Raw genomic sequence first — 25,024 nt, 5'->3', positions numbered from 1 at the left:
GTAACAGCTCAGAGAAGACCATCCTTGGGGATCTAGAATTCACTTCCCATTCTAGAAGAATCTGTACTAGGACTTGAATGTGAGGCTTTAACATTCAATCAACTCCTAGGAAAGAATTTATGAAATGCAGCTGGCTCAGCTTCCCAGGTCTGCCCACGTGGGCAACCGCCTTCCGTGTACAGACACGTCTTGGCAGCCGCTTCCTCCAAACCTGCACGAACCCACCAGCTGGTGACGGAGAGCTGAGCTCCAGCGTTCTGGAACCCACCGGCGCCTACGACAAGCGCCCACACTAATGACCTCCTGCAGAGAGACGACCCCCACCAGGGGCTACCTAGGCATTGGTGAAGAGTTTTCTAAATAACAGCATCTGCTTTGAGAAGTTTCAGGAGCTCGGCACTGTAACTTTATTAATTAAAATACTTCAATGGAAGAACAGCAAGCACAGTATCCAGTCAGAATGAACCCACAGGTCACACCCTGCTGGATCCCTTAACCAGACGGGGGCGGGGCCAGTCAGAAACCCGGATGGATAGTTTGTTTCACAGCTCGTCAACACCCCTCCTCCCAGCACTGTCTGCAGGCTCAGAGGAAGGTACTGACCTGGGCTCACGGCAACGGTGTGGGCTCTGGCTTTGCTCTTGGTGACGTGACTTTGAGCAATTCCTTTGCCCCCTTGTGCCTCAGTTTCCTCATGTGCAAAATCAGTACGGTGGATTGGATCAGCATTTCTGAACATGAGGCAGGGATGGCAAACATTTCAGCATTTCTTAGGAAAGCTGTCAAAATACAAGGCCGCAGGGGCCCTGCCCTGCGCCTGCTAAACCAAAACTGGAGGGCGGCTTCCCCCGGGCCAGTGCAGAGACCTGACCGGTCTCTCCAGCTCTAACGGGTTACCTGTGACTCGGGGGATGTTATCACATCACCTGGAGCATCCCTTGGGCGACAAAAACCCAGCACGCTCGCCTCCTTGGAAACCTACAGACAGAATCCTTCAAGCTTTAGACCCACGTTCCCCAGAAGCTCCAGTGGAAAGAGAAATCCGTTATATAGTTGTCTCAATTACGCCCTTGGCACGTGGGGTCTGTTTTCTGCTGGGACCTGCCTGATACCTGAGCAGACGAGAGACCGGAAGGTGAGGCCAAGCTGCATTTCCTACGTGCTTGGGAGACGTTCCAGCAGGTGAAGAGACGGCTGGTCGAGTCCTCAACATCCTACCATAGGGGATGGAATTGTCTGGCCCAGAAAAATTTCAAAGCAGGTGCACTAGCGACTAGTTACTGGTTAATTAGTAGCGGTATTAAATAACAAAACTTCTCGGTGATGCTCTCATGGAATACCTGGCTTTGAGCAACGCAGCTGCCCAAGGAATTCTCCAGAATGAATTATTTGCAAATTGTGTCCCTGAGTAACTAAAGGAAATGACCTGCCGTATGGAGTAACTGGACATAACCAAGTAAATTTCGCAGGGCATTTCGCTTCGCCCACCCTCTACAGGAAGCCCAAGCCTTGCCCACCGAGCCACACACAGAGCTGCCGACTTGCTCCAGGGGCCTCCAGCAAGCCGGCGTCTACACCGAACACAGGGGCCACATGCGCCTCCCGCTCCTGTCCTTTACCCAAGGAGCCCAGATAGTACGCTGGGCTTGGGAGGGGTCCCTGCCCAGACTCCAGCAGCAGCAAGGGGCGGGGGGGTCCACAAGCCGGCCAAGGGGTCGTCATCTCAGGAGTTGGGTTCTGACGGCTCTTTCCCAACCTCTTCCCTCCAAGAAAAGGGCGTTTCCGAAGCCTCTAGATCCCCGTGTGAATAGGAAGCCGTGTGTGAACAGCGTGCCAGTTTGCTAAAACAACTTTTGTTGTCGTGGCTGTTTACATGGGAACGGTCCTTTCTTCCACGGCCCGCCCCTCCACCCTTGCCAAGTTTTGCCAACACAACAGCCCCAGAGTCCCAGAGCTGAAAACAAACTCAAGGCGAGGGCGGCGGGTCAGCGCCGCTATCCTGCCTAGGGGGACAGAGCCAGGCTCCGGCTCCGGCTCCGGTGCTCGTTTGCATTCTTTTACATAAATTTACATGCTGGCCTCCAAGTCCTTAAAATGAAATCGGGTAGCGTGTGCGACCTCCTGGAAGTAGGTGCCCCCTGCTTAGAGCCCAAGGAAACCTCCAGCCCGCTGAAAAGCGCTACTTAGGCAGGGAGACCCACACCCCCGAGAGTCTGCTCCGGGGGACCTTCCTTCCTCAGCCAGAGCAGCTCACCCAGCCCCCCGAGTCCCCCCCAAAGCTGCTCCCCAGCCCCAGCAGCTAGCTCCCGAGTGGCTGCAAGCCTGGTATTGGGGAATTAAGTCACCCTTAGGACACTTGGGTTGTGCAAAAAGCAGAGCTTCAGCTATTGGCTCTGCCACACAACATTCTGTGCCCAAGGAGGAGCACGTGTGTAGATAATCGTGCGTGACACCTCCCGGCCCACGTGAGCACCTTGAGAGGAGAAACCACACCTTGCTTACTCAAACCTCCTGCTATTTCAGAGGGAGATCTCTAAGCCTCCCCCTTAAGGACAATGATCATGCGCAGTTGTCGTGCCACCTGGCTCTTTCAACTTGCAAGAATCCTCCTTGACTTGGAGTTACGACAGCGAAGTTACAAAAGCAGCGACAGGCAAGCTAGAGTCACAGCAATACAGTCAGTCCTCGCAGGGGTAAACGCTGCCCCGGCAGACACCGCATTTTGTGGACCGGGCAGGAGAATCGATCATTTTGCAATTTACAGAAGGGAAACCCTGGGGATTTCTCTGCTTGGGCAAAGTTTTCCCCGAGTTTCCAGCTACTCCAACGAAGCCAAGTAGATGTCAAAAAGCACTGCAGAGAATCCTACCTTGGGGGTTAAATATCGGATTCATAATTCGTCCAGTGAATTAAACTGAGCACCTGTTATGTGGTAGGCTGCAAATCAGGTACAGTCGTAGTACTAGTTTCCTACTGCTGCACAAATCTAGTGGCTTCGAGCACCATGAACTTATTATCCCACAGGTCGAGAGGTCAGAAGTCCAAAACGGGTCTCCCAGGGCTCAAATCGAGGTGTCAGCAGGACTGTGCTCCTCCCGGAGGCCCCAGGGGAGAAGCTGTTTCACTGCCTACAGCTCTCGGAGGGAGGTCGACGGTATCCCCGACTCGTGGTCCCCAGCAAGCAGTCACGTCACTCCGACCTCCGCTTCGGTTGTCACCTCTCCTGCTGTCCCTCCTGCCTTCCTCTTTCACTTACAGAGACCTTTGTGAGTACACTGGCCACCCCGATGTCCCAACTCAAGACCCTTGGCTTAACCACCTCTGCTAAGTCCCTTTTGCCACCTAAAGTGACATATTCACGGGTTCCAGGGATTAGAACGCGGACATCTTCTGGGGCCATTATTCTGCCCGCCGCAGTTGGTGAGCGCCACAAAGAAGGAAAGACTTTGTCCCAATTAAACCCTCTGTATTAATTTTGCCTCAGTTTCTTTCTTTAGGTTGAGAGGCCTAATCCCTTCATCTTTCTCATCTCTATCCGTCAAAACGCTCAGGCCTCTATAAATGCCACCTCTCTGCGATGCCCCCAATCAACTGTGGCCTCGCGGAGCCTCCAGTGTTGACCTCCGCCGCCTTAGGTTCCAGTTGTTATCTTAGATGGGGCCTTTATCTCACTTTTTATATCCCCTGTAAGTCCGCTTACAGTGGCTGAGGAACGGGTGTTCAATAAACATGAACACAATTAGACACCACTGGTTTCCCTCAAGGGCTCCCGGCACAGGGCCGAAAATAGCCCGCGCGTTGCCGGGGGCAAGAGATTAGCCGATGTATGAATTAAACATGGTCCCGGCTTCCCTGTTGCCTCTCCCCATTGCCTCCTGCCCTTCGGCCATTCCAGTCCTTGTTAACCCCTGCAGGGACAGATGGCCGGAGAAAGAGAACCGGCTGCAACTTAAATTCCTCTGCTTGGGGGGGTGGGTGGCAGTGGGGAGTGGGGAAGTGACGAGATTTGGGTGTGATTTTCGTTAGATTTCTAGGCTACGCTAGATGTGAGCACCTGCTGGCCATGACAGATGCTGCCACAGCAGAACCTTCCAGATCGAACCCACTCCACGTGTGACCCGGAATGGGACCAAGGCCTAAACCTCACCACCCTCTGTATTTTGGAAAAAGCCATGTCGGGAGCAAAGAGGGGCATCAGCACGTTCTGGGGAGCCGCACGGGCCACCTTCGGAGCGGGTGAAAACGCTCGAGGCTGCTGCTGGCTTTGTCTTCCGCAGGCAGCTTTGTAACAGGTGACGACTCAGGACGCGCTGAACACAGGAGCAAGGGCAAAGGGGGGCGAGCAAAGTGTCCCTGTCACTTCTTGGGGACCTGCCCTTTGGGAGCTGGGTCTGCCACGTTTTGGGGCCTGAGCACCCCCAGCAGGACCAAGCCGTGACCAGACACCAAACAAGGCAAGACCCAAGAAAGCAACTCAGGAGAGATTCTGGGGAGCAACAGGGGGGCACAGGGCAGGGCAGGGCAGGGGGGAGGCAGTGAGAGAGAAAGAGAGAGCAGATCAGACCCGGGACGGGGACGGGTGCAGAACGCAGGCACGCTGGTGTTCCTTGGCCAAGACCTCACTCCTGCTGTGCATTTCTGCATCTTTAAAGCTGAAAGAAAAGCAGCCAGTGCTGGTAGGGAGAGTGAGCACAGGTTCCCACTGTCCCCTGCTGCAGGTGGGCAGGCTCCGCCCCTCCCGTCAGCCGCTCTTGCCCAGGACCTCAGACCCATCCACGTCCCTGGTCAGCGTCTGCTACAAGCACAGACACCATCGTCCTTCCCCAACGCCCCCGCTCAGCGGCGTCTACCCTCGGGGCCCCACGTCCACTGCTTGAGTCTCCAGGATCAGCGCTTGCCGGGGCCTCTGCAGGTATCTCGGATTCGTCAAGAAAGGTGAACAAGTGGCAACATTCGAGTCACCCATGGATCCCGTGTGCTGAGCGCTGTGAGCCGTCCCTCCTCTCTGCCACCCTTTCCCTGCTCTGTCCCTTCTCTGATGATGGATCATTCACGAGAGATGGAAACTTGTCTTTGTAGAACAAGACCTTTGAACTTGGAGTCGTCTCCTCGTCGCCGTGGTTGCGCAAAACGTCGGCCCTCTGGTGGCAGCGGCTGAGTGTCACGGCGAAGACAAGCCGGTTCGGAACACGGAGTCGGGGATCGGGGATAAAGGACGGTTCTGCGCGCAGCTGCCGGGAGAAGCTCAGCTAAGCTGGGTGAGAACAACGCTAAGAGGATAGAGTGATCGGGACACTCTTCTCCTCCCTAGAATTGCAGAATTTGTTTCCATTCCACAAATACACCCCGAGGTATGCCGGGCAGCCTGACGGGGCCAGAAGGTTCCTCAGACATCGCCAGGTCCAACCCCATCTCCCCGCTACTCTGTGGCCCAGCTCCGTGGTGCCACCTCGCACGTGGAATTATCCAACTGAGACCTCCGCAGCCCCTCGCACGCAGCCAGGCTCACGAGTCGAATGCGCAGGCCCCTGCTAGGCGCTGGAGCAACGGCCAAAAACAAGGCCGGCTTGGGCGCTGCCTTCGTGGAGTTTTCCATCTAGGGCGTCCCCGAGGTCGCTGAGCCTCTACCACGAGTCAAACACCCCACTAGATTCACCAGTGTTTCTGCCAACACCCGCCTCCCGGCTCTGAAGAAACCAGATCATCTTGGCTGATCTGGGCTGCGGCAGGCAGTCTCCACCGCGCTCCCCAAACCCGCCACGGGGCGTCCCCACCACACACTCCCGTCCTGCCCGCGTCACCCCAGCCGAGCGGACCGGCCCTCGGGGCCCAAAGGAGGCCAGCGTGGTTGTACGGCCCGTCTCACTGCGTTGTCCCCGGTTTCCTGAAACGTGGACGAGCCTCCACGCCGACGTGGCTGGAACCAGTGTCCAAAAGATACGCAAATAAAATTGGGCACCTTGGACACGGAAACCACCAGACCGAGTGTGATTTCTCCTGTCTCATCTGCTGTCTCCAGTAGACTACGGTCCCCTTCAGGGTGGGCCTTGTGTGGTTCCTTGCTGTTCCCAGGGCCCAGGATCCTGGGTAATTTGAGAACCGTGGAGCAAGGAGACGCATTGGAGCACAGGAATGTAAGAGCTAAAACCAAAGTGCACGTGCTCCAGACACACGCCTCGGCCATGGACAAGGGCACGGGAGGCCTGCGGATGTGTGCAGGCTGCCATGTCTCTGCTGGCTGACGCAGACGGACATGAGGGACCCTGTGGGGACCTCGGAGCAGGGCCACACCTTGGCTCGGACGTTCAGGCGCAACCTGCTTCCCCGACAGCTCAGCACCACCAGTTCATGGTGCCCCGACTCTGCCCTCTGCCCAGCTCACTGGCACCTCACCGCACAGCACCAGGCTTTCTGTCCCCAGATGCAAGACCCAACCATCTTCCATTAGAGCCGCTCTTACATATGTGTGGTCCTAAGGCCACAAGAGGTCAGAAATATCAACCACTCTCTTAAAAAAATAAAGATGTCTCCCTACAGAGCACAGGGGAGCTTGCAAGTCACCCTGAAGGTGCGGCAGAGAGGCACGGAGCCGAGCTCTGCGGTCCGCCTGCGGAATCAGTCCAACTCAGCCTCCACTTCCTCATCTGAAAAAGGGACGCAAGAGCAGTATTTGCATAACAGGACTCTGGGAGAATTAAAGGAGATGCCACAGTTGGGGGCTGCCGTGCTGGTAGAGCAAGCATTCAGTCAGCATCAGCTGTCATTAGGGCGGCTCCTACCCTGCACACCTTTGGACAACATAGCAACCCAGGTAAAATATTGGTAATTAACAAACCCATGTCCGACCTGGGCATAACCAGCCCTCTGAAACCAAAATCCTAAGGACGGGAACTGCGATCTGAATTTCATCAGAGTCTTTGGTGACGCATATGCATGCGGAATTGTGCAAACTTCTGGTCCAGGAATCCCCTGACGGGAACGACAAGGTGCACATCTACAGTTTTCATTAGTTTTACAAAGACAACTCAAGTCCCATCTCTCGTCAATGGTCCATCATCGGAGAAGAGACAGAAGCAGGAAGAAGGTGGCAGAGAGGAGGGACGGCTGACAGTCCTAAGCACAGGGATGCACAGGTGACTCAGATGTTGCCACTTGTTTAACTTTCTTGACAAAGCAAAGAGCACTAACCCAGGGCCCTCACGATCGGCAACCTATTTACTTTGCCACTAACTACCAGTAGGAAGGTGGGGGCCCGGGAGCTTCAGGAAAACCGTGGACGTGATGACAGGTCCTTATCGGCATCTTACGGCAGAGATGCGAGGGAACCAGACCATGACAGAGGAAAAAGGAAGTGCGTTGTGGGCAGAGGGGCAGCCCCTGAGAGCTGGCTGTCCTTCCTTTGAGAAATGCACCATGCTCACAGTAGACCCTGGACTCCAGCTATGGCTGCCCGAGTGGAGGCCACACCTGTGGCCTTTGTGCTCTTAGCAACATCTTCTACTTGGATATCACGATGTTGATTAGTCCCACGGCTGGTGGTTCCTGGCTTCCTTCGGGGCCTCGGCTGGTGGTGGCTGGAAAGGGGACACACAAGACCCCGATTCTCCCCTGGAAGAGTTCCCTGGACACGCCTCCAGGGCTGTGCACGGGGGTGCCTGGGAAGAGGGGAGCATCGGTGAATAAAAGCGGGAGCCCCGAGAGGCCAGCTGGGGAAGGAGGGAGGGGAGGACTCCGAGCCCGGTCACACATGGTCACGTCTGGGCACTGTTCCCAGCAAGGGACTGGTGGTCAAGGAGGGAAACTTCTCTTCTGCTCCCCTAGGGTGGGGCTAAACCGCTGGCCACCCAGCAGGTGCTGCAGGTCAGCGCAGCAGGGGACCGTGCCATGCCGGTGTCACTCAGAAGGCTTAGACCAGACACCTCCCTCAGTGGCTGCCACCACCAAAGACTCCAGCTGCAATGACACATCCCAGTTTTTACTGCACCGAGCCCAGAGGCCCCGGGGAATTGCACTTCCCAGATCAGGGAAGCAAACATACCCCACGCAAAGGAGAAGGGTTTGGTGCAGTCGCTGCCGAATGTCAGCTCGTTCATGGAAACGTCTCACCTCCAGCTCGCTCACACACAGGTGTGCCTCCGTCCCTCACCCTTAGATCTGCCGCTTAGAACACACGCAGCGGGTGCGAGCCCACCCCAGACAGCCCCTGCCCCTTAACAACCAACCACCCGCCACCCCCCGGGGGCTGACGCCACAGAGGGCATCTTGACAGACGGCAGCAGAGACCCCCCATCATCCCCCAGACTTCTCGTCCCCGGGTTTAGCGCTGTGCACCGCCCCCCCCCTCCCCCCAATTCACAGCACGGTGGGCCGGGCCAGGAAGGGCCAGGAAGGAAGCGAAGGGGTTTTCATCTCACTCGCTCCTCCGGTCCCTGCCGGCTCCGGGCACAGACACTAATGAGCAGAGAACAGCTAGGAGAGGAAGCGGGACGCTGAGGGGTGGATAAATTATTCAGAGTATCACAGGAACGGGAGAGACACAAAGGGCTCCGGGAGTCTGGGGAGCTCTGAGTCACCCCAGGGCGCACGTGGCTTCTCCGGACAAACTTGATACAACATCTGGGGCAGAGAAAGGGCTTTTCTAAGTAGCACGTTTCAAATCGCCTCTCGGAGCAACGGTGCTGCAGGGCCGAGGGCAGCGAGGGGTGACGAGGAAGTCAGGCGTCTCTGCAGCAAGCGGGGCCGGAAGGGGCTTCCGCGGTCACTGTGCCCACGGAGGCTGGTGCAGGAGCCCCCACCCAGCGTCCCAGAGCAGGGTGTCCCTGCGTGCTTGCTTGCACACACGCATGAACGGAGAGAGGAAAGGAAGGTCGTACGACGGGCACCACGTGTCACCCCTTTTCAGCCACATCCCTTAGGAGTTGGGGACACGGGGACCCCATCCGGGTCTGAATCATATCGTCGTCAGATAACGGGGCTTCTTGTGCCGTATTTGAAAATCTGCGTGACGGGGAACGTTAGGCAGCGGCTGTCAGTGTCCAGTGGGGACAGAGCCCGGAGGTCCACGGTATCCTGGGTCTCCCGTAACCCCGGACTCCTGCCGGGAGGGGACAGGGGTCCTCAGGAATCTACCTTCTTACTGGAGAAGAAGAATTTACAAGACCCAACCCCCATGAGAAAACATTTCCTGAGCAAAAAAGTAAGGCTCGCTCTCCGCAGTGAGAGATACATATGCAAAGACACCCAGAGTCAACAGGGAAATCAGGAGGCAAGCAGCAAATCCTGGGAAACTTCCCGGAGGAGGAAGGAGATTGGAAATAAGGGTTGGTAGAAAACAGAACTGCAGATAAAGGAAATAATGACATGTCAGAGGTACGGATGTGGGAAGAAGTCAAACGTAATGACAAGGTGATGAACTCTATGTAACGTGGAGTCCTGCAGTGGGACGATGAGGGGATAAGGCTCAGAGTGTCCTGGGACGTCACAGTCCCCTGCTCCCTGCTTCCTGAAGCTTCCTCATGCTGCCTGCATGTTTGCATCACTCAAGAGCTAAAAACTCAGAGTCCTGAACCCCACCAAGACCTTCTGAGAAGTCAAGTCAAGGAGTGAGCAGGCTTTGGGGAACCACTAACCCTGCCTCCCCTCCTTTTACAGACCAGGAAACTGAGGCCCAGAAACAGGGCAAGGCTGGTAAAGTCGGGAAAGACAAAGGCCCACCAGAGGGGAGTTCTGGAGCCCCAATTCAGAAAGTCAGGCCTGCCATGGCCCAGGGAAGGACGGACCCCGAGAGAATCCGCCCATCAGCATGCGCGTCCTGGTGGGGGAGGCCCAGAGGAGGGCCGCGGGGTCTCCTGGAGGCCCTGGAAAAGGGCTGACTCCATCCAGCCTGGAGGCAGGGCCGGGCCAAAGCTGCATCAATGTCCCCTGCCCCTTGGGTGTCTCCGTGTGGCGTTCAACGCCTCGCCTGCATCTCTGCCCACACTGCCCGGCCTCTCCCTGGGGGGCTGTCCCCGGCCGGCCGTCCAGCACCACGGGGACAGACTGTCAAGCCTCGCAAAGGCTGGGTCGGACACCAGCAGTGTGGCGTGTGAGGCGCGCTCCTCGCCGTCCCTGCTGGCTGCCAGGTGTTCTTCCAGATCTCACCGCGTGCGCCTTTTCTTCCCTGTACTGCTAAGGCAGGAAATTCTGCAGTCACACTCGGAAGCAGGGTTTCTGTCTTGGAGACACCGTAAACAAGAAGTGCCACTTGCTTAATTTTCCTTTCTTTCTTATTCGACAATTTTAAAAGCACCGAAGCCCAGCAAATCTGACTGTCCTCTGCGAGGCAAGGGTCACAGGTGCCGGTGGCAGGGAGGGGGACCCGACAGAGGGTGGGGGTGCAGACAAGCTGTCAGTCACCCAAAGCATCACTGAAAGGCTGGGAAGGGCGTCGGAGGGGCCGCCCACAGCGTCTGCCTCTGCCCAACTGAGAGGCTGGTGGCCACCTGCTGGCAGCGTGAGCAATATGACCTCAACTGGCCGCTTGATGACAAGCCAGCTGTACCTTGCTCGTGACCTCCTGTCGGTACCACTGTACGGAGTCAGACGACACCCTGGCAGAGGGAGAAAGGGCCTGGCCTCACTGATGGTTTGCAAAGACCTTCCGAAGGCCGGCCGGGGGCCAGTGCCAAACTGCTCCTGAAATGCACGACCTTCACCTTGCAAAAAAGCTGTGTTGAGGCGAGAGAGGGGGTGACCCCCAACTCAGAACACCGGGAGACTGAGCAACTGTTTTGTCCCTTGTTTGACAGTTAGGGGGGCGGCGACCCAGAGAGAGGAGAACTGACATATCAGGGTGGCTCGGGGACAGGCCTGCAGGGACAGGACATTCTCTGTCTCACAGCTCCGACTGCGGGCTGTGCACACGTGCCAGGCTCTTAGACGGAAACCTCTGTTCACAAGCGGAGAATGAATCTCTCAAAAATAGAGAGATGAAATCAATAAGAGAAAAATTTAAAACAACCCTCTAATTCACGTCTTCCTCAGGGCTACGCAATACCTTAAACACAGGCACTGGCTGAATTTTACAAGTGCGCATCTTCTCATTCAATCAACGTCTTTCTCTTTAGCCCATCTAGAAAATAGCCGAACGTCACAAAATCCGACCACGAGCTGTGCAGGAAGCACACACTTTGCACACACTTAGTACTCACAGCTGGAAAGATCCAGTAGACCCATTTCTGTTCTTTACTGATGTTGCCATAAAACACAATAGCCTGTCTGAGGAAAGCTGGAACCGGAGAAAGAACGCTGGTCGGGAATTAGGGAGCGTAGCGGTCCCCTCTCCAGGTTAAAGTGTCCTGTTTGCCGAATGAGAACACGACTTTAAAGACCTGCTAAAGGCAAGCCGGGGGGCAGGTGCTAACCCTCTCCCGAAAATGCACGACCCTCACTCTTGCACAAAGGCTGGGTGGAGGCAGGAGACGGTGTCAAATGAAAAGAAAACAAATCAGTGAACAGTGAGCCAAGCCTAGCCCAGCCCCCAACCCTTTATTTTCTTCCCTGTAGCTCCGTGGCACTCACTTTTGAAAATGCCACGCTGTGCCTAGTCATTTCTCTACTGGCTTTAATAATCTCGCCATGCGAGACTTTATCTGGCTCCTGTAAGGAGCTGCTACAATTGTAACAGAGGCGCCGGCACACAGCATAGCTCCGAGCGGGAGCGTCACCTCCCGCCCAGGGAGAGAACCGATGCTGCCTCCCGCTTAGCAGAATGTCATAACTCACTCTGCACCGCGGTGGAAGTCGCCAGCTTTGTTAATTACAGAGACTGGCCCATGGCGGAGGGCAGGGGGTGCATATTCAGTGGTGGGGACAGGGCTGAAGAGGGATCTCCTGTCCCTGGGTCTGTGTGAAGCCGGGAGTTGAGACTGGGCACATCTCTGCACAGGCTGGACGGGGGGCTACTGGGGGGCGGTTCTCAGGAAGAGGGAGGAACTGGGGGGCAGGGGGTTATGCTCCAAGGGGGTGGTAAGGAGAAGAAGGAAGGAAGAACTGGGTTTCACTCTATTGCTTATCCTCCAGAATGTGGACCTGCACAGACCAGAAGACACTACATTGGCAAGAAAACTTTCTTCTTATTGTTAATTCACAGAAAGGCCATTCAACTGCCTTCTAGGCGAGCGTGTGCTTTAATAACGTCCTGCGAAGCCCTCTCCAAGCAGACTCCGTAAGAGCTGCAGGCTCAGAAGGACACGAGTCATGCAGGCGTGTCGCGCGGTCACCACGGCCACGGCATGTTTCACGGATGAGGACGCTTTACCCACGGGCAGTCGGCTGTCTTCACCTCGCAGGGAAACACGCTCAGGGCCGGGAGTCCGGCACATCCAGCCTCCTGGCCAGACCCCAGCTGCTCCTCATCAAGCTAAGGGTGAAGAGAGGTAAGACCTTCCGCAGCTTCAGGGGTCACTGACGCATCAGAGGGTCCATGGCGATAAGACGTTAACCTTGACTTCAGAGAAAATCTCGCTTTCCCGGAACACAGGTGAGGGGACAGGCCAAAAAGTCAAACTGAGGAGCCCAGGCTGTGAACATCTGGCATTGTTTGGTCACGCACATCCATGCCGTGTCTCTACATCAGTCTGATTTCCTCTGGAACATTCTCTGCCCCCTGTGGGTGCAGCCCTGGTGGGAGGGAAACTCGGGGCCTGCCCTCACCCTGGGGAGGACAAGGGCGGCTGGGGACCCTGCCACACTCCTCCTCCCGGCTCGGCACAGCCAGCAGGCAGCATCCCCACCCCCCAAGCTCAGCCTCAGAAGCTCCAAGCGATTCGAGGACGGACATCTAAATAAATCAGGTTATTCTGTTATTTCGAGCCTTGTTTTCCGGACTTCCCATCCATTCGATGAACACTCCAATTCCCTTTCTACAAATCCCTTCTTTGCTTAAGGTGGCCAGAGCTGATTTCTCAGACTCTTAAGTGACACACTCCCTACTCAGAGACCGGACCCCAAATACCCAGGGAGGCCGTCGGAGAAGAGAAACCGCGACGGAAGAAAGACAAAAGGACGAGAGGCAGGTAGCAGCGTGGGAGAACCACAGGATTGTGGAACCAGACGGGGTCTTCCCAATCACCTCGTCCACACTTCATCTCACACACAAGGAAACAAAAGGCCCCGGGGGACGCGGGGACGTGTCTAGAGCCACAGGGACGGGTGCTGGAGAGCGCCACTCAGCACCAGCCCCCGACTAGGGCGTGACTTTGGGTTCTAAAACTGCCAGCCAGTAGGAGAAAAGGATGTCAGGACCGAACACGTCTTCCCCCAGTCGGCACACACGCTTCCCTGGCCTCGGCTCAACTCCCCGTCACCCTCCAGAACCTGCAAGAAAAATTATCCCGGGACAAGCCACGGGCCCACGATGACGGAGTGGCTAGAGGTCCCGCAGCATCTGGTCCGATTCCCAGCTCCAGGTAACATATGCTTTGCTACATGATCGAGGGGACACCTCTCCCCGCCCCGCCACTCACACACGCCTCCCAGCGGCTCTCGCAGACCCCCCCAGCCAGACCCCCTCGTCCTGCGTCCTCTCGTGAAGCAGCCACCGCAGTCGGAACCCCCGTCAGACCGGGATTTCCAGCCCTACCCAACGAACGGCCTGCTGATGACACAAGACAGTGAGAACACGGAAAGTCTGCTCAAGATCTCAGGCCAGGCCCGCGAGATTCCCTGCAGCAGAATGCGGCCTGTCCCACGTGACCACAGAGAAAGGAAGGAACAGGGAAGCAGGTTGATCTATACACGTCTGCTTGGTGCAGAATTTAGAAGCCGTTGGCACACACTGGCTCTGTGGCCCCCGTCTACCCGCAGCTGCTGTGAGGCCTCCTGAGCTTGTAAAACCCCTGGGCAGAGACAGAAGCCCCGACACGTAGCTCCAGGCATGTCCACATGCGTGTTCGAATGGGACCTCTGAGCCCATGACACGCTCGAGGGTGAGCATCTCAGATGGACAGATGGCGCAGGGCGGTACCCCTGCAACCAGCCCTCCTGCCCCGGCCCCGGACACGGGTCCTGCTTCCTGGGCTTTGCACTCCGGGGACGAGCTCATCACTTGGCTATTTCCACGCCCACACCCCTCGAATGCAGTTGCTAATCCCTTTTCTTAATAAGGTTCACAGAACACATTTCAATTTTTTTTTTTTATCCAAGATCCAAATGTCTCTATTATATAGGGGACCATCTGGGCTGCTACAGCTAGCTGGCTATGCCGCTATCAGCTCTTTTTTTAGAGTTCATGAATCAGTTGCCAATAAGGGAAAAAAAAAAAAAGAAGTTATTGCCAAGACTCTGCTTTCCTCCCCTGCATTTTTCCCCGGCAGAAGAACTGTATCCCCCTCATCAAAATGGACCCTGTGAACACAAAACCAGAAAAGACACCTCAGACGGGCGCTCTGGAAATGTCAGCCCACGGTTCCAGACGCGCGGAGTCGGGAGGTCGTGTCGGCTCAACTTCCCAGCCCTGGGCCCCCCAGCTGGGCTGAGTGACACCGTGCAGCCTCCACGGAGCCCAGACATGTGCAAAGGAGAAGGAATAAAAGGAGGTCAAAAGCAATGGGGAAAGAAGAGAAGAGGGGAGAATAGTGAAAAAGGAAAAAGAGAAACAGGAGCCAAAGCCTGATGACCCAGGCCAAGGACTCACTGACAACCACAGGCTTTTCCGGAACCAGCCAGACAGCCCAAGAACCTGCAGAGCAGGGGGGCGGGGAGCTGAGTTCTTTGCTACGTGGCCACAGAGAGGAAGGAACGTAAATGGGAAGCCAAGACCGGAAAACACTAGGAATGGAGACGCTGGATGCAGAGGGCAGAAGCAGGTGGACTCGCAGTAGCCTGGCCTGGGGTCCCCCCCTGCTAGGAGGAGAGGGGTCCAGAGGAAGGGATCAGTGGGTTGACCACGCAGACCCGTGTCCTGAGCGTGCACCTGCGGTTTCTAGCCACTGCCAAGGATCAGAAGTGACAGCTCCATCTGGCCAGGTGGCATCCCCTGCCCCCAAGGACACAAACCACCCGCCTCACCCACTGAAGGGTGGTTCTGGGTGTCAGTGACATCCAGGGCAGGACCAGACTCAGAGTTGGGTCTCTGAGCCCCTGGCCACAAGCCTCTGGGTGGTGGGAAGCAAAGACTGATTGAGCAAACGTGTGTAGTTCATTCTCCCCACTACGGCACTCGGCCCAAACGATGCTGACTGCGAGGGGCACGCAGCCACCCCCGCTGCCCCCGCCGACCCCTGTCAGGAGGAGGGAAATAGCGACGCCACCCCCACGACATACATGGCCATGGAAGCTTCTGTCACGGTGGTAATTGGCGTGTGTCTATGTGTGAGAGGGAGAGAGAGAGAGAGAAAGAGAAATTATCTTTTCTACGAATCCAGTTTCTTTTTAAACCACTTTTGTGACTCAAGGCAGGTTAAAGAAACTAGAAAATGAAATCATCCCCCAAATTGTTTCCCGGTGAGCTGACAACCCACTTCATTTCCATGCACCCAGCAGTGCCCAGATGACGGGCAAAAATCGAAACGGGGGCCTTGGGGAAGGCCGCGGGTCCTCATGTCCCTCCTCCGCACCACCTGATGTGACAGCAGAAATGCAAATGAGGTTTTCATGAACAACAAATTTTTTTTGGCAAGATGCCGTTTGATTTTAATGGCAGGTGCACTTCTCAGCTCTCCCACACCCAAAACATTCTCCGCCCCGAAACCGCGGCAAACACTGCTAACCTCTTCCCGATGGAACTTCCCGGAAGAAATGGCGGCGAGCACGAGGCAAACTCCCCGGCGAAGCCCAAGACTTGTCTTCAGTAAAATCTCTGGGACCCCTCAAAACTCTGACAACCAGAGCTTAATGCTAAGACTTGAACACAGATTTTACACCTATTTTGTCACTCACGAGACGTGAGGGTTCCAAATAACTGTAGCGAAACAGAGCAGGTAGCTAAGCAAATGCGCAAACGTCTGGGGCGCTGTTGCTGCTCCATCCTAGAGGGGACGGCCAGGAGGTGGCAACCGCCAGGGCCAGAGGGTCAAGAAAAAGCAGAGGGTTGGGGCAGCAAAGACTGAGGACCAAGACAGTTTCTGCTGCCAAAATGAGAGGAGCCACAGAAACATTAAACGTAGAATTACCAGCAGGGATCGTCCTAACCAAGACGCTCAAGTCTTTGAACGCCCAGGACACGGTGCACACAGCCATGTCGGTGGCCCCATTACAGCCTATCAGCCTAGTCTCGACTTGGATACCTTTTTTAGTTTGATACTTGGGCTTTGTTTTAGCAAATGTAACAATGTCTCACGTTTGTTTCTCTTTCCATGACAGATGAGAAACAGTTGCCGGCCTGATCATTAAGCCCCGGATTGGTACTCAGGGACCCGTTCAGGATTTAATTGTGCACTTGGACTCTTCCGTGACCTTCACGGGAGTTTATCGGGTTCTGAGCGCCATTAAGAACTGCAGGTGAGTCTCAGCTACCTGTGTGAAGACGCACACACTCTGCACAAATGATCCCAGAGTGACCACCTCTGACCCTGCGGATCTGAGTCTGTCACTCGCGCGTACCACCTCTCTGTGTGTAGCAGGACTGACCCAATTCCTCTTCTCTAGATTAACGTAGTTCAGGTTTTTGCTTCCTAAGCATCCCCCAGCTACTAGACGAGGAGGCGACTCACGCATGGTGAACGGCAAGCACGTCAGCCTCAAACCTAACACCTGCCTTGGCTGAGGGACCGGGGACTGTCTACCCCCGGTGGCCAGAGGATGGAAGGAAGGTACTTTCACAGTCATCCATGGTCAGACACGGGTGCCACCAGACACCAGCGGGACCACTGTCTTGAAGCATGAAATCAACATACGTGATGCTGGAATGACTCGCGCGCAGGCCCTGTGCCCCAACCCCAACATGTCCTCTGCTTTCCGGGACACGCATGGGCTGCCGTCACCATCTGACAGCCCTTTCCTGCCACAGCTCTTTCTCTCTGACATTTGTTGTTCCGGCAGCTGAGTCTCAGCCCAGCGGGGGGCCCTCCTCACTTTCAGCCACACCGATCTGTCCTGCCTGCTGCCTCCCCCGCCCAGCGATTCTGGACTGTTATCCTCCCTGACACGGAGGCGCCACCAGGCCTGGGATTCCATGGGCCGCCAGCAGAGCCCAGGAATGTGCATTTTGAACAAGAATCCGGATGACAGGTGTAGCCGGTAAGTCTGGGAAGCTATTCACTGAGGAAGAGTTTGTCAAGCTTGGGTTGGCTACAGGGAATCATCCAGATCCTGAATGTATTTCCCCCGCGACCACTGGGCTCCGACCCGTGGGCTGCCCCTGTGTGCTGGGCACTGCGGCTACGACGAAGGCGGCAGTTCCGCCCTCCGGGGGCTTATGTTCCAAGCGAGGAGACAAACACAACACCGTGTGACTGATCCAACGGTGGGACCAACAGAGGGAGGTCCACAAGGGAATCAGGCCAGGGCAGGACGCCCAGAGCATGTGGACACACGGAGGAGAAGGAGGCCGGGCAGCCAGGGGGGCTGGGCATGAGGCAGGTGCCTGGCCTGGCGCCAGGGCCAGTACAGCTGGAAGCTCCAGTCACCTCCCAAAGGCCGCACAACACTTCGATGTTTGTTCAGTGACTCTAGAGTCAAAGAAAGGTCGATTTAGTGCTTCTGTGACATCCAACCCCAGTGAGGCCTTGAACCCTCACCAAGCAGCTGGGATTGGGGCCGGTGCCTGCGGTTTCAGGTGATCTCTGAATTCCACACCCTGGTCTCCTGTCTCCCAACGTGACCGTGGTGGAAACACAATGACGATGAAAGTCTTCTTTCTTCAGAAGCAGTTAAGGAAAATGGCTGGGCGACATCTCAACGCAAGCAAGGGTAAGGTGGCACGAGTCAACCAAAACTACACCTTCCAGAAGGTTCTCTCTCCAGGAACAGCCAGCACTTCTCCCCATGCGGCCCCTCTGCCAGAGAACTAGCTCCGCCATCATCACGCAGGGCCCTGCACCCATGGTGACACTAGTCTTCTTTGCAACAACTGCAGTCTCCAAGGTGCCACAGTGCCAGGGTACCAGGAAAAACGCACGTGCCCAAACTGCGGCCGTCCCTGAGAAGCAGCCAGAAGCCAAACCAGAAAGGAGTCACCACGTCAGCCAGGAACGTGCCAAGCCAGAGGTCACGAGAATTTGCTCCGCAGGTATGTGCCAAGCACCCTCTGCGTGCCAGGTGCTGTTCTAGGCTCTGGAGAAACAAGAGTAAAGCAGAAGAGGCCCCCGCTCTCCGGGAGCTTCCGTCCACTCTAGGCGTGCGGCGAGGGACAGTGACGGGGGTGGGAGGATACGGGGGGGCGGGGGGAGAGGGCAGGCTGGAGTCGCAGACACCCCGTCTGCAAGGGAGATGCCAGAAGGGACCAGGTGTCTCAAACAGAACAAGAAGTGGAGACCGGGGAAGGCCCGGCGAGGACCACAGCACCGCACCTGTGTGGGCCAAAGTGGCCCTTAAAAACGAGCATCCCACCGTTCCGCATAAACCCATCTTTTGTTTCCAGATGGATAATCTGAGAAACTGAGATGGTTACTAGGTTTCCAGCGGCTGAGTCCGTGACAGGATGGCACCAGGTGAGTGGCTCCGCCAACAAAGCACTTTGTCAGCAAAACTGCCTCCCAGTAAAGACGTATGTGAACGTCCGTCGGGGTGCATTAAGACCCTCTGACAGCAAATGCTGCTATGGGTTGGGCGCAGTGGCTCACGCCTGTAATCCAACCAATCTGGGAGGCCGAGGCAGGAGGATCGCTTGAGCCCAGGAGTTTGAGGTTGCTGTGAGCTAGGCTGATGCCATGGCACTCTAGCCCGGGCAACAGAGTGAGACTCTGTCTCCAGAAAAAAAAAAAAATGCTGCTAGGATCCAAAGGAAGTTCAAAGTGAGGTGACGCGCTGAATCTGTCTAGGGATTACTGGGAATTAATTTTATTTGTAAGTTGTGAAAACTTAGTGACTCTAGATATAAAAACTTTAAAAGCCAAAAACCTGAAATAACCAGTAATGAATCTTTGATCTTTTCAAAGAATGGCTTCATCTGTGTTTATATAAATAAGACAGTCTGTGAACAGGCTCGAAAGCTGGAGCTGAGAAGGCTCTGGGAGTAAACACCGTTCGTCTACATTGGCTGGAAACACACATGACTTCACATCCGAAACCCTTTAGAACACTGTTTTTTCTTCTAAACATCCATATGAAATTTTTTTTTTAAATACACAAGAGACACCCAATCTTTTCTGGATGGTAAGATTAGTGGCGATTTTGTTTCATTATATATCATTGTATTTTCAAAATTTTGGGCAATGGAACTACATTTTATAAGCAAAAGCCTAATTTTTAATAAAATGAAATAGAACTTCCTCTTTTTTTAAAAAAAGGATATATAGTATGTTTTGAGCCTTATTGCTGTTATTAATTTCAACTCTATTTTATTTATACAGAGAAACATAATCCTTTGGATAGAAACTATTATCAAAGTTAACAATCCAAAGACAGCGACTACAGTTAGAGAAAGGGCTTGGGCTTAAGGGTCTCCCAGACCCAGCTCAAATCCCAGCTGCACTACACACCAGCTGTGCAACCTCAGACAAGTTTCATAACCTCTCTGATCCACAGTTTCCTCACCTGTGAAATGTCAGCTGTGAGGACTGAAGGGCCACCATGTGCCTGAAGGTATGCAAACCCACACAAAAACTCAGTTTTACTCTGCTTCTTCTAAACGGGACAGATGTTCTCGGAGATGGTGGCTGATGTGAAATAAATTAATTGGTCATTTGAAATATCTTCATTTGAAAACCAATGCAGATTATTTTCAAAAACCAGACTGGAAAGAAATGTTGTACTGGGGACTGATCACACGCGTCCCTGCTCCCAGACATCAGGTGGGAAGGGGAGGCCAACAACTGACAGTCCCTCCGAGAGGTCCTTTGGAAAGTGTCTAAAACAGAGCGTGGCCTACGGCAGTCACTGAAAAGTATTATAGCTGCCGTCGTCACCCCTAAGCAGGTGTGTACAGTAAGAAAACACGCCAAATCCATCCCTTACAGCACGGTGAGACACGGCCGCGTGGCAGGCGTGTCAACCGCTACACACTGTTAAGTGCCTCATCATTATCTGGGGGTCAACTCGCTATGCAACCGACACGGCTCATCGGAGCAAGACAGACACAGGGAATGTAAGAAGCTGGAAAGACGACAAACAGTCTAACGCAGAACCCGAACTTTGGTCAAAATCATTACCACCGTGTAGCCAGCACCTACACAGACCCACAGTGTGCCCTGAAACCGGGGTGTCTCAGACGTCCCCTGATTTCGATGTCCAGGAACCAAATCAAGGTGATGGGGTTTGGGTTGTTTGATTTAGGGGGAGAGAAAGGAGATATCCAGGAAAAGAGGGGCTGAGACTTGGGAATTGTTATTGTAACCTGAATTCCAAGAGCACAAGTTCTTTTTATTGCTAGAAACAAGAATCTCACCACTTCCGCGAGGAATCTGCACAGAACCTGACTTCGGGGTCGCCCTGTGCTCAGGTACCCCTAGGTGAGGGGGGAGCGTCGGCCACCTGGGGAACAGAGGCCAATGCAGGGTCGCCGGGACACCTGATTGTCACTCAGACGTCTATTAGTCAACCAGCTGCACGAGACACTCACTCCATTAACCTGCTCTTGAATTATTTATCATCTTCCCCCGAGGGAGAGAAATTATTCTTTCTGGTTACTTGCCCTGTTCCAGGGGCAGTTCAGGGAACTCCAAGCCTGACAGAGTTGGAAGGAGCTTTCTGGTTCCTGGCACCCTCTGGCCGAGGCAAAAATAGAAAAACAGCAAATGAAGTATTTCTGGGGAAAAAAAAAAGAAGTAGTGAGTCTTCTAGAATGCAAATAACCCCCCAAGTCCAAAGAGGCTGAGGAAGTTCCTTTAAAACACACTAGCAGACAGGGTCCGCTGCGCAGTGCGGGCAAGATCTGTTCCCCTTTTTATTCTAAACTAGGTGACGTCTCCTTTTCCCTTAAGAACTGTCAACACTTTAAGGCTCGATTTGCTACCACAGATTAGACGCGGTATTCCAGGGTCTAATGTTGCTATTTAGAAGTGGTGGAATGTTGTATCCTCCATGAGTGCAAAATTCCAAATAGCAGGATTTTTGATTAGCCCCCAAATTTCTGTATCTGAACTCTCTCTCATCCCCGGATTCCTAAATCAACCGATTCACAGATTTACGCAGTCTCAGAAATCGGGGAATCATCAGGTCAACTTTCTCACTTTAGAGATGGCAGGAAGCCCAGCGACAAACCCAGCGACAAGCCCAGCAAGCGGCTTTCCTGGGGTCACAGGGCTGGAACCTGCTCTCCTCCGCCACCCCCCCCCGCCCCGCCCCCGCCAGAGAGCCTTGTAGCAGGAGCTGCTCTCGCGGCTCAGTTCTATTTTAAGACAAACTCTCTCATTCTGGAAACCACTTATACAAAACACTGGCATCTCACCCCCCCTGCAGTTGTCTTCAGGTCTGCATGTCGGGCCATTCCCACTGGATGCAAGCTCTCCGACGCCCACCAGAACCATGCTTCCAGGGGTGTCTCGGGGTCCCTTGTCCCCCCGACTTGCTGGGCAGGGCCAGGCTGTTAAACACGGGAGACTGTGCACTGTGGCACTCCTTCTAAAACACCCGACCTCGGCCATTCGTCCCACCGACCCGCTGAAGGTGAGGACAGGGAGCTTAACCTCAGAGAAGGAAGCCCTGAGAGCTCCATCCGCTTGCTAAATGTTGCACAGTCTTTCCGAGAACAGCTTCTTCAGTCCTGCAGTGCACAGCCTTGTGCACCTAACAGTCTGTGGAATGGACAACCGCGGGCTGTTTTCACCTGACCTTGAATCACTAAACGTGAGGGACTGAATCTTACTGTATGTTTTTTTTTTTTTCTCAAAAGAGCAGAAAGCAAGTATCAGTACAGAAGACGTTAGAGTCCATAGCAGACATAACCAATTGGGATTCCCAGCTCTCTCAGTACTTCCGTTCAGAAGCTTTGGTCCTCTGTTCCCACCCCACACCTAGAGAATTGGGACCACGACTACTGTCGACCTGCCGTGGCCCCTGGAAGGCTGGCAGGAAGCTTGTGCCAGCTGGGGACACCGGGGGCCTGGCCAGAGTCTGACACCTGCAGGGAGTTGGATGTTGGAACCCAGGAGGGCAGAGGAGGGAACTACGGCTGTCTCCGTGGTCACTCTCTGCGTGACTTTCCTCCGCCGCCTCGTCTATCCCTGTCCCTCCTCTCTCCCCCTCGCTTTTCTCTCCACCTCGACCCCCTCACCTGGTTCCCTCCTCTCCCCACGGGGCCTTTCACCCCGCGCTCCCGTCCTGTTTCCACTTTGTCTCCAATGACGTCTACACCGCAACCCACCGCAGACGCTGACATTTTAAATGTTTAGTTGTTATAGTTACTTGACTAATTGCCGGGACCTACCACGGCGCTCCTCCTGCGAGCCGGGAAGGGGCGGGGAAGAGGGGGGTGGATGGGGTCGCAGCCGCCACTCCCCGGGGTCCGGGATGCTGGGTCACGCCCTGCAGACGGTGTCCCACCCCGGGCACCAACGGCCCCTCCCCTCCAACCCGGGCATCGAGGGCGCGCCCAGCTCCGCCTGGCCTGGGGGACGCGGCGGCGAACTGTCCCCCCTGGCCCGGGACGAGGCAGCGGCCGGGGGTCCACCCTGCAGGTGTGCGGCGGCCGCCCTCCCCGCAACGGGGAGAAAGCGAGGTGAAATCCGAGAAGGAAGGGGACAGGGGCGCATTTGGGGCGAAAGGAGCGAGTTAGGAACCGCGGCGGTTACTCACGTGCCAGATGGCGAAGAAGATGAGCGCAGCGCACAGCACCAGGGACAGCATGTAGCAGAAGGCGGCGAAAGTGAAGGCCATGGCCGGCCGACCCCGATCCCGCCACACACAGAAGCCCCCCGGAGGCCGGTGCCTCCCTCGAGGACCGACTCCCTCAAAACGGGGAGGCAGAAAGGAGCCACGTCTACACACGCCTCTCGAGGCCAGTGGCCAGGCGGGCGCGGAGAGACTCAAGGGTCAGCGCATAGGGACTGGATTCCGCAGTCTCCGGCGACCCGCACCTGGCCCTCCCGCGAAGACAGGGAACGCTGAGCAGAATGCCGTTGGCGGGAACTGTCCCCAAATCGAAGAAACCAGATCAGCAGAGAACATCAGATAAATGGCAACCAGCGAGCCTCCGGAGATCAACACGGCGACGGACGCTAGGACTCCAGGAGAGACCGAGTGACGGACGAGGTCCCGTCCCTGGGATGCCCGGGCAGCCCCCGCCGCTAAGCCGGGGAGAGCGGGGAGCGAGCGCTCCGCTCAGGACCCTCCCGCGCCCCGGGGCGCAAACGGGGAGCGCAGAGCCCGGTGCCCGGGCGGACTCCGAGCTCCTCCCAAATCCCAGGGCCGGCAGCGCACTTTCGGGGAGACAAGGTCTCTAGGTGGCCAGGAGAAGGTGGGTCCCGCAGGTCCTGCGCCCGGACGCGGCTTCCAGCGAGGCCGTGCGCTCCGAGGCGCACCGGCCCCAGCCCCGGCCCCGGCCCCGGCAACCCAAGCGGTCGGGAAACTGGGGGTCGGGCCGGGGGGCGCACGGGCTCCAACCCCGCGGGCCAGCTCTCGTCCGGGCGGCTGTCGCGGTGGGTTCCAGGCCAAGTGCTGCTCGTACAGGAGCTCGCTCCACCTGCTGCTGCCGCCGCCTCTGCCACTGTGACAACTGTCGCGGCGCAGCCCGGGATCCCCTCCCTCTCGGCGCCCCACCCTCGGCTCGGGCTCTGCCGATCACGCCCTCCCCGGCGGGCGGAGACTGCAGCGGCGGGGGCCGGGGGAAAGGTGGGTGGCGAAGCGCCACTGGGCGCTTGGTGGCCGCTGCAGCTGAGCGCGCCAGCCTCTCGGAGCAAACTCGAAGCCGGCAGCGCAGGCGGGGCGCGCGGCCGCGCGGAGGTGGGGCGGGCGGGGTGGCAGCAGGGACTCTTTAAACACGTGCGCCCGGAGGAGTGGGCCGCTGCGGAAGGGTATGGCGTGCGCCTCGCGCCTAGACGCGGCAGCCGCCCCTCCGGGTTCTAGCAGTTTCGCCTATCGGAGCGGGAAGCGTGGGCACCCGGCGTGGGGGCTGCCCGGTGTTGGGGTACAGGACAAGCCCTTGTGGCCTGGGGCTGCTCGGTGGCTTTCCCTAACCGCGACATACCCAAGGCTTGGGACCGCGTGTCCAGCTCTGCTCCCAGCGCCTGCAAAATCCCCGGTGGCGCCATTCCCGCCTCTCCGCCACCCTCCCCCGCCGTGTGACCTTGCGCTGGAGGAAGCGTGGACCTGGTGAACTACTCGGGGCTGGCGAGGCAGCAGGGGTGGCTGGTTATTGGTGTCGGCCAGAAACACCACCCTGGGAGCAGACCCCCCTCTAGCTGCAGGTTACTTAACCTCCTCAAACCTCGGTTTCCTTATTTGAAAAACAGAGATAAGAGCAGGACCAAACCATTTAAAAGGATTAAATGGGAACATAAGTAAAAAAAAAAATAAATAAATAAAACACCCTAGCATGAAGCCTGGCGCTTGGCACACACGCAGTAAGTGGTAGGATTATCCGCGCGCTCCGCTCCGGCGCCCCGGCGCCTTCCCAGCTCTTCCACCGCGCTGGCTTTGCGGGGGATTTCGGATGCGGCAGTGAACGCGGTTCCGGTTATTCCAGATAGAACTTGGGTTTCAGATAAGTCGAGTCCAGAAAGCGAGGGGAGCTACCCCGAGAGATGATGAGTGGCCAGTGTGGGTGACGCGCAGAACCGCATCACGGTTCGGACCGCAGCTCAGGGCATCTGGTACCTCGCACGGGGCGGGCACCAGATAGTCACCGTGTGACGCCAGTCTTACAACTAGCCAGTGACGGGACTAGAATCCGGGCCTGGGCTCTCGCCACTACGTCCCAACGTTCCTGCACCTGTGTGGCCACGTCTCC

The 25,024-nt window shown here is 56.1% G+C and overlaps 1 protein-coding gene across 2 annotated transcripts in view; it reads right to left on the bottom strand.

Moving 5' to 3' along the window:
• Positions 1 to 22,953, bottom strand: part of CNIH3 (cornichon family AMPA receptor auxiliary protein 3) — a 59,460-nt gene extending 36,507 nt beyond the window's left edge. For both annotated transcript variants that reach the window (XM_069484600.1, XM_069484601.1), the window contains exon 1: positions 22,873 to 22,953. In XM_069484600.1, coding sequence (XP_069340701.1) covers positions 22,873 to 22,953 — 81 coding nt within the window. The remainder of the gene's footprint in view (positions 1 to 22,872) is intronic.
• Positions 22,954 to 25,024: the final 2,071 nt, after the last annotated feature.

The sequence above is a fragment of the Eulemur rufifrons genome, chromosome 11 (genome assembly GCF_041146395.1).
Source record: "Eulemur rufifrons isolate Redbay chromosome 11, OSU_ERuf_1, whole genome shotgun sequence".
NCBI classification, from domain to species: domain Eukaryota; kingdom Metazoa; phylum Chordata; class Mammalia; order Primates; family Lemuridae; genus Eulemur; species Eulemur rufifrons.
Note: the sequence above shows the minus strand (reverse complement) of the source record. Positions and strands in the feature narration are given on the sequence as shown.